Raw genomic sequence first — 9,644 nt, forward strand, 5'->3', positions numbered from 1 at the left:
CACAAAGGGCTATTTTACCGAGGTTTCCATAGGCAGGGACACAGAAAACTGGTATTGGAGATCACATTGGCGTGGAAAAATAAAAGTGCAGAGGTAAACAGTTAAGCGACACCTGCAAACATGCTCGTGGTCGAAGGGGAATGTCAAGCAAAGACCAGGTTGTGGACATGGATCGCTCCCTAGTTCCCACTTTTTTTTTAAAAAAAACCCATTCTTCATTTTCTTATTTTTATACTCTTGTTGGAAAAATAAATATTAAAACAAGTTTGATGTAATTTCATTATTTTTTCAGTAAAATATTGACCAGTTATATAAAAATTTCAGCCCAACCACACTGCCCTCTTTAGATACATCAAGTGCAGAAGTTTCATATCGGTTGATAAATAGGGTGAAGTGCAGAAGTAGAACCAAGATAGTAGTTCAAATATGGCATACGAAAAGAGGCAGCCAAGAACGTACACATGTAGTAAGTTACACAAAGGATATTTATAGCTGCTGTTAACCTCAAAACAGTTTACTGAAAAAATGAAAATCCTCTCCGATGAGAGCAATAAACATATGAAGGAAGCATCTCTCTCGCTTGTTCATCGTGAATGATGACAATTAATGTGCATGTAACCTACATCAGTCATTCTACTTAGATAATTTTATATCAACCATTCATGAAATGTTCCTTTAAAATCACATGAGCTTTCAAAGGTTTTACAAATCATTGTATCATCCATGATATAATTTTTGGCAGAAGAAGTAATGAGAACTCAAGATGAAAAATTGGCATCAGCCTATGGCGGGAGGCCTAATTTCCAAAATACAGCAAAATAACGGTTAAAGAAGGAAATATAGAAGACTAGATGTATGTGGGTAGGGTTTTATAGTTAGCCGCACCTTAATCTTACAGAATTCTCGCCATGGCATTCTCGGACATCCTCAATAATCAACAACATTTCTGTTGAAGCACACACCAATAGAAACCAGAGCCATACCCTACTGAATACTCATGAATGCCTTACATTTGAAAGAGAGAGGATCTGACAATACTTGAAACTTGAAGTCTGAAATAGCTTCCCATTCACTTGTTCCTTGTCAAAAAAAAAAAAAAGAAAAAAGAAGAGGAAAGCTGGAGGGAACTATCCAAAATCTCAGTCATACTGTCAAAGTTCAACACGTCTAGAGCCTGGTGCATGCTTTTATGTTTTAACCATTGACCAGCATGCTCTTTTATTCCTTTAATCTGAAATTTCTGGAAAGTGAGATTTTTGGGAAGAAACTATTGGTTACTAGGGAGAGTTGTAAATATAGATGACAAATGCGGTGCATGAGAATCTGAATTTGAAAATATTACTAAAATTAAAGTTCTTCATTATGCTAATCAAATTTCACAATACGACGCAAACACGTTTTGCATATACTTGGAACTTTAAAAGAAAAGAAAATCAAATCAATAAAAAAAAACATGACTGAGAACCATCATTAAATAAGCAAGTAAAATGAAATCAGAAAGAAGTAATTCATATCTGATGCTGTTTCACATGGCTGAAAAAAATGACCCCGATCAGGTCTATTCGATCAAAGGGGTTACTTTCTGTCACAAAATGGGAGGAAATGCTCATAGGTAAATCCATATTGGAACTTATAAGTGATTTAGAGATTGCCAATTTTCCATCCCAATGCTCAAGATCCAGAAATTGCTAAATCGTCAGCTGCATAACTGATTGCAACAGTTAATGTTCTAGAAGCAACATTTGAGAGACGTTACTCCATCCATTACCTTTTAAGAACCTCATGTTGCCCAAGTCTAACATTAATTGGACCTCAAAAAGCAAATTAACAGTCATGATTAAAGATAAGCAAACAACAAAAGAATTGCTTCCACTTCAGATAACAGTCTACACGATCAACAAAGAATGCTTATAGAGAAGACTTTATACATCTGAATCAAATCCAATATTCCAAAATCCTTCAGGGGTCATCGGAGGGGCATACCTGTACCTATGCCTTGAAACACCATCATGATGCTCACAACGCATGCTTACGGTGTCCAAACTGCTTCCTTTTCCTCTACTTCCATCAGGTAAAACCACATCATAGAACTTCTTGCACTGCTTGCACTCAACTCCTTTGAGATTCTCCCGCTCAACCTTCTTTCTCACAGGCTCCACATATTTAAATCCCTTGCTTGTTGAATCTAGAATTGAAATATGCTGCTGCCGTGGAGCAGCGTCAGCATTCATATCTTGTGTCTCATCATCTGAGTTATTAAAATCCATGTCCTGCGGAGGAGGGACAGGAAGACCTTGTGCTTCTTCAAGAAGGCCCCTGTTCAAGTTTTTCAGAGTCTCCATAGGACTGTCAAGAAAGTCATCATGTGGATCTGCAACCCCTGATCCTTGACGTGCCCTAGTATTCCTCCAACATGAACTAGCTCGCCTCATGCCAGATAATGACTCGGGTTTTGTATTAACAGCAACGCTCTTTGGTTGGAGGACACTTGAATTCGATGATATACTGATGCGGAAATCAGTATTTGAACCTTTAACCAGTTCCAAATCTCGGCTGGCCTCAGGCTTTTCATTGAGAACAATATCAGTAGTCCTTTCTCTTGGCTTAGAAGCAAGCTGGGTGACCTCTTGATCACTTTCTTTTATATCTACAACACAGTCAAAATTTAATTTTAATTTAATATCTTCTCAAAAAAATAGTTGTCCTGGACAAATAGGCAGGATGAAGAAAATCTGATTAAGAATTTCCTTATAATACTATGTATTGGAGAGTGATTATAAAACTCTCTCTCTAACAAAAGCACGACATCTTTCATTATAAAAAATACTAAAGTGATCTAATATCTTGATAATACTTGAAGGATATTCCCAATCTTCAGTTCACTTGGTATGGATGCAAGCTCGGTGCCCCTCCTTTTTATCTCAATTTGCAAGTGATAAAAAATCAGAGAAAAGGATTATTTGTCTCGATGTTTAAAGTATTACTGATATCTTGCCAGTATGGTATGCCGCTGTACCTACACGTGGTACATGGTTGAAGTCAATACATCACCTATACCATATGTCGATATCACGGCGTAACAAACATTTATGCTGCATGAGTACCATACAGGTCAGTACAGTACATCCCATACTGCCCAGTACAGTACATTCATATTGCCCAGTACAGTACAACACATAAAATGCCGATCTCAATTATGCATTCAAACTACCATAATAATCTGGATGAACATCATTTAGTTCACAAATTCATACAAAACTATTCCCATGTAAAATATTAGCGGCTTTCCTAACATAATCACGCTTTTGTCCATTATACTAGAAAATTCACCAAAAGAAAAGTCCTCTCTGGAACACATTTCTTCTAACTTGATTTAGGTCAAGTGCTTTCTAGAGACTTTTTTCTTAAAATTTAAATGTACTTACATTAAAAGGTAAGCTAAACAATAAACTCTTACCATTGAGGCTTCTCTTGTTCAGATGAGGCCTTGGTGATGCCCTTTCATCTTCCATCCTCTCTGGATGATATTTTTTATCTGTTGTATCACCAATCTTTCCAACTAAAAAATAGTATTGAGATTTTAAGTGTCTGTAACTTTCTTTCAATTTACTAAAATCCTCGATTAAGGCTCTTCTTTTGCCCTGCTCTACGAACAATTTTTGATCTTTCACCTCAATTTGTTGCAATAACTTTTGTTGCAGCTCCTTTTCCTCAGCAATCTCCCTTGTCTTTTGCTCAAGCTGCCTTCTGAGCTCAGCGATGATCTCTTCATTTCTCTCCATGCTTTCCAGTTTATCCAAAAGAAGTTTTTTCTCAACTTCATGTTTGTTCAGCAACTGCTCAGTGCTCATTAACCTGGCCTTACTTTCTTCTGCAGAACACTTCAGTTCCTGGATTCTTTCTTGATCATGTTTCTTTTCGACAGTGATCTCTTCTATTCGATGTAAGAGGGAAGTTTCTTTTTTCTTCCACTCATCCTCTGCGGCTTTCCTGGCATCAACTAGACTTCTCTGTAGAACTTTTGATCTTGATTGGAAACTTGGATATAGCTGACTGCAGAAAATAAACTCTATTTGAGAAACCCGGTCTTTTACTTCTTGAATGGTAGCAACGAGAATGGTGCTGAGCTCACATAAGTATTTAGAATCGCCACTGTCAGTAGAGTGCTCCAAATCTGGAGAGATCTGCAGGTTCCCTTGCATATCTACGGTCATAATAAAATAACCAATTACAATCATGAATAAATCCATATATCTGTTCATCAATAAGTCGAAATGGGAACAACGTGACAGATTGCTGCTTATGATTTGCCTTTTTCTTATATTTCTTAATGGGTAAAAACACAGAAGTCCAAACAACAATGCAGAAAAGCATAATCAACAGAACAAGATGCAACAGTATGAATTATAAATTACTAAAACATAACAGCGAATATTAATATGCAAAATAAAGCAAATTCTCTTCAAATTGTCCAGGAAATTTTCTTTAGGATTTTTATTTGCAAAACAGCTCATCAATGCCACGAAATGCAAAGAAGAGCTCCCATCTGAGCCTTATCAGAAGAACGTAGTCAGACATGTTTTAAATTTCTTGTACCATCCACTGAAATAAGTTTTCTAGTCAACACCCTTTCACAATCCATAGCACGAAGTTTTCAAGTTAAGATCACTGCACTTTAATGTTGGACATATCAACGCACCCTATTTCTACTGGAGCTCGAATCTGTTATGGTTTCTTGGAACCTCATTCCACAATTCGGTCATCAATTTCCACCGCTAACCGACTCTCGAGATCAAAGACACCTCTGGTCTACGATTCACGGGAGCAGAAATAGCACTCCAATATGACTCATCATTATAGCGAAACCGACTCTCGAGCTCAAAGACACCTTTTGTCTAAGATTTACGGGAGAAGAAATAGCACTCCAACATGACTCATTATTAGCGAAACCTGTGGTGATTTAATATGGAAAACTCCTTTTAACAGCCTTTGTTAATGAAGCAAAACCCTATCTCTCTATGTTGGAGAGCGTCCATAACCTAATCTTCCTACCTCTAGGATCGAAACGCCAAAGCAAACGGACGCGAATCAAAGATCATCCCTCAAAACAAAGGTATTTTTTCTTTTGTAATTTTTTTTTCAAAAAAAAACCGAAATTTGCAGTAGAGATTTCAGAGCGGAGGAATCAGAGAGATGCTCACCGGGAATGAGAAGAGAAACCCTAGCTTCGCCGAGAGCCGAGCCCAAAGCAACCTCGGAGGCCAGAGATCTCTTCCTCGGAGAGAAAAACCCTTTCTCTCTGGATCTCTTTTTTTTGGCTCGCTTGCGCGGTCGCGGCTGATTTTGGAGGCTCGCATTGAACGAAGAGCTTCCCTCCCAGGGAAAAGCGATCGCGTGGGCCGAAATCCCTACGTCGCCACATGAGCCCAAAAGATCCCTGCGTCGCTAGATGGGCCCAAAGGATTGGGCCGTCACCATCCATACAGGCCGTAATTGATATAGATCGTTGCGGAGTTGTACAATATGTCTGGGGCTCGAGCGATTGGTGAGGGCGCTGGGGACTCATGGCCGAGGCAGGCGCGAATCATGCCGTAGGTCGATGATGTCCATTTGACTACTTCCATGGTTTCTATGGTTCATCGGAACCTGGAAGCATGACCTGTTGTAACAATGTATATCATTTAGATGGGACCATTAGGCTACCTTGTGTCATAGGCTTTCCATTCCGTAAACAACCATACGTTAATTCAGCTTACCCAACCAAAGAACAAGCAAAGTATTTAAGCTTTTGGCCGTGAGTTTGTGGCACAAGTCAGGTTAGCTATCCAACCTTGAAGGGGATAAATTGGACGAGTTGGCTTCGGATTCATCTTTCTTCACGCAAATCCACCACTGTCCAATTTAAGCTTTGTATAGATGGATGAATAATAAAATTTGGAGTGTTTTAAGATCTACATGATGGGTGATCCAAAGGTGGATTTATGTAAAAAAAAAAAAAGAGGGTGAATCTTTCTTTCACACGAAATATACAACCCTATCACTAAATTTAAAGAATATATACAATATGTGCCAAATGAAATCATAGAAAAGCAACCAAACACTTGATTGGATGGTATTACTCCTTGCACAAGAGAGAGAGAGAGAGAGAGAGAGATCGGTTCCAATTTGAGTCGGATCTGGAGGGTAGGGTGGGCAAATTGGCCACAATAAGTGCCAATTTTCTGATTTGGCCACAATAAGTGCCAATGTGGATTTGGTTGGCAACAATTGAGCAAGCAGAGAGGACTTAAATCATGATCATATTCCTTACAAGTTTCCAACACCTAGGGCCGTTCCCCTAGCTACGGATGGCATTGCATCCAAAGTGTCATATTGTAGCCAAAAAAAAAAAAAAAAAGACACGTAAACGTGACATAATTCTAAGAAAGTAAACATTGATATAAAAAAATAAAACAGTCAAGTGAATAGCAATTATGGCCCTGAATTTATGACTCCGGGAGACAGCATGGTCATCAGGGTCCAAAATACAAAGTGTGCTAGCTTTCCTCTGCCCGCCAATTCTTTTATCATCAGAATTGCTTATAGACATCGAAGACCTTAAAACCTTCTCATAACTCTTCATCCAATAACATCATGCATTTCATCCACTGGAAGAAGTGAGAGGATCCAGGTTGCAATAGTCCTTGAAACAAATTTCCTTCTTGACTGATGAAATCGCTGACTTTTGTAGTGTCTTGGATTTGATATATATCAAACATAGCCGCTGACCTCTTTTGAGATGCATCACTCACCCAATGATCTTCCAAGTTCCTAACAGAACTACCTCGACCAATGTGCCAATGTAGGTTATTGAACTTATTAATGGTCACTTTTTGGCACATTTATTAGGTATTGTTTTATCAATTATCATGTAAGGCTACGAATGGATCGGGCGACCCATGACCCGAAGATTCATGATCCGACCCGATCCGATTCAGTTAGATCTGGTCCGACCCGTTTTAGAGGACCCATGGACCTGTTCTGTATTTCGGGTTGGGTCTGGGTCAACACAATCTCGATCCGACCCGATCCGATCCATTTTTTTGGGTCAATGCGGATCGTTTATCCAATGATCCGATTCGATCTGATCCAAACCCGGATTATCCGTTTAGGCTCGCAGGTCGCAACCCATAACCTATTCACTAATTGGTTAACCCATTTTTTTTTAGTCTTCAGGCCCATAACTCATAACCCATTCTATTGATTATTTGATTAAGCATCAGCTAGAGGCCAGAGCCATCATCGATTCAGCCATAAGCCCATAACTCATGAGCCTATTTGCAGCTTTATTAAGGCTCCATTTGAGGAAGCTTTTGAAGGGCCAAAAAGTACTTTCTAATCCTTCAAAAGTATTTTTGGATGAAAAACGATATTTGGTAAAAAAATTGAAAAGCTGTTTTAACTTTTCCAAAAAGCTGAAAACAGCTTTTTGGGAGAAGCTCTATTTTGGAGCTTTTCAAAAATGCTATTTTTAGCTTTATCAGAAAGCTTTTTTTTTACCAAAATATCCCTATTTAAAAGTCTCTTTTTCCTCCCAAAATCCTTCATCCCACTGCCTCTTTCCCTCTCACCCTTCCCTTTCTCTCTCCCCCCTCTCTATCTCCTTCTTCTTCTCAACGCCGTCGGCCCTGTGTTTTTTTTTTTGGTTGTTGTGGGAGGCAGCTTGTGGCTGCCCACGGTGGCAGCCACCACCAGTGGCCACCTCCCTAGCCGCCGCTGTGGCCTGTCGCCCCGGCGAGCCAGCACAGACAGCCGGCTTGTCGATGCGACCCACCACAGCTTTCGGGTGGTGGGAAGTAAAACAAATAAAAAAAAAGAGGAAGGGGAGGAAGAGACAGCCATGGCCGCCGCCTCCCTAGCAGGCGCTGCGGTCCGCCATCCCGGCCCCCTTCCGGCGTTGCCGGCCTCGCGGGAGGAGAAGAAAGGAGAAGAAGGAAAGAGAGGAAGGAAGGAGAAGAGGAGAAGAAAAAAGAAAAGAAAAAAAGAAGAAAAGAAAAGAATAAATAAATAAATAAATTTGTATATAAATAAATGAATAAATAAATAAATAAGATAATAAATAAATATATTTCAATGAAATAAAATAATAAATAAAATAAATAAAATAAATATTAGTAATTATTTAACCAATTTTATCACCTAGCTAGAAAATTTATTAGAGAGATAATGATCATCAGAGGAGTGAAAATTAATTTACGCTAATAATTATAATATTTTATACATTTATTATTATATTATACTATAAATATAATATAATATAATATAATATTATAATACATTGATATATTGTGTTAAATAATTTAATATTATATTAAATTATTATCTTATAGTATATAATGTTATAGTACTATATTATAATAATATTATATTACATTACATTAATATTATACTATATTATATATTTATATATTAATATATATTATATTTGATTATGCTCTGTTGTATAATACTAGTAATATCCTTTATGGTCATTTTGTTATACAAAAGTACTTGCTCAGTTTGTTTACCAAACAAATGTTAAAGCTCCACCAAATAGCAAATAACTTTTTATAAAAGCTCTACTTCCAACAACTCTACTTCCAACAGCACTAATGCCAACAACTCCCCAAACAGGGCCTAAATCGAAAGCCTTGAGTCCCCTAGAGAAGTAGAACCCTCCCTTCCTTGAGTGCTGAGGGGCGGAGGAATCCTAGAGAACCATTCATTCCCGGGTCCATCTCCATTCTCCCCCTTCAAGCTTTCCTTCCTACGGAGCAAAACCCTAGATCTGCAGCGATTCAGCAAGCCTCTTCGGCATTCGGCAACTTCAGCGTGCTGCGTGCATCGTCCCTTCTCCCAAGGTATCTTCCTCCTCCGAAATCCTAAATCTTCAACTTGCTCTACATTGTTATCCTCCATCCTTCCTCCTCCGAAGCCCTAAATCTTCCTCCTCCGAAATCCTATATCTTCAACTCGCGATGACCGTTGTGCCGACTAGAAAGAAGGGACTCCCTACATGCTACAAAGGACATAAGCATGTGACCACCGGCATCGAAGTCCCTAGTTTGTCCCTTGCCCTGTTTTCTGTGTCCAACCGTGGTCCGGGACCAGAAGGCAGCAAAGGCCCCATATAAAACGCGAAAAGGAGCTGGCTACAAGTCTTTCCCTTGATGGAAGGGAGATGGAGAATTTCCTAGCGTGAATAGGGGCATTTTGGGAAGTTGGGGACAGTATGTTTGTTTTGGGTGGAGAGACAGAGAGGAGGGATTTGGTTACTTGAAGGGCTCGTTTGGTTCGCGGAAAAAGAAGGGGGGAAAGTGTGGTCAACGGGAAAGTAATGAGATGCCTCTTGTTTGGTTGGAGTTTTCAAAGGAGAGAGAAGGGAAAGTTATATTCCCATGGGAATGTGATTCCCACATTTCATGGGAAAGTCTTTCCCATGAGAAACATGGGAAAGTTACTTTCCCATGAGGTGGGAATCACTCCATTTTTACTTTTTCCCAAAAAGTCCTTTCAGCATTAAAGAAGCATTAAAGAGGCATTAAAAACCTAATTTTTATTAAGGGCAGAATAGGAATTATATATAACTTTCCTAGGAAAGTGGATGGCCAACCAAACATAAGTAC

General features: G+C 39.0%; 1 protein-coding gene across 2 annotated transcripts; it reads right to left on the minus strand.

Moving 5' to 3' along the window:
* Positions 1–1,688: 1,688 nt before the first annotated feature.
* LOC103705368 (protein gamma response 1) lies at positions 1,689–5,372 on the minus strand. 2 transcript variants are annotated; one of them, XM_088716332.2, is made up of 4 exons: positions 5,202–5,372; positions 4,133–4,204; positions 3,458–4,053; positions 1,689–2,647 (listed from the first exon to the last, which is right to left on the minus strand). In XM_088716332.2, the coding sequence occupies exons 3-4, from the start codon at positions 3,849–3,851 to the stop codon at positions 1,923–1,925; spliced, it is 1,119 nt and encodes a 372-aa protein (XP_088572458.2). In that variant the 5' UTR covers positions 3,852–4,053; positions 4,133–4,204; positions 5,202–5,372; the 3' UTR covers positions 1,689–1,922. The 2 variants fall into 2 exon arrangements, with proteins under 2 accessions (XP_088572458.2, XP_008787266.4); XM_008789044.6 differs by having other exon boundaries at positions 3,458–4,204; positions 5,202–5,370.
* Positions 5,373–9,644: the final 4,272 nt, after the last annotated feature.

The sequence above is a fragment of the Phoenix dactylifera genome, chromosome 2 (assembly GCF_051530095.1).
Source record: "Phoenix dactylifera cultivar Ajwa chromosome 2, Ajwa_hap1_PhDact_Kaust_v1.1, whole genome shotgun sequence".
In the NCBI taxonomy this organism is placed as follows: domain Eukaryota; kingdom Viridiplantae; phylum Streptophyta; class Magnoliopsida; order Arecales; family Arecaceae; genus Phoenix; species Phoenix dactylifera.

What these genes read in the sequence shown, in the direction of transcription:
- LOC103705368 (XM_008789044.6), bottom strand. Translation starts at nt 4,202, where the DNA reads ATGCAAGGGAACCTGCAGATCTCTCCAGATTTGGAGCACTCTACTGAC. An exon ending in GAACAAGAGAAGCCTCAATG is followed by an intron (nt 2,648 to 3,457) that starts GTAAGAGTTTAT and finishes ACTGTGTTGTAG; the next exon opens with ATATAAAAGAAAGTGATCAA.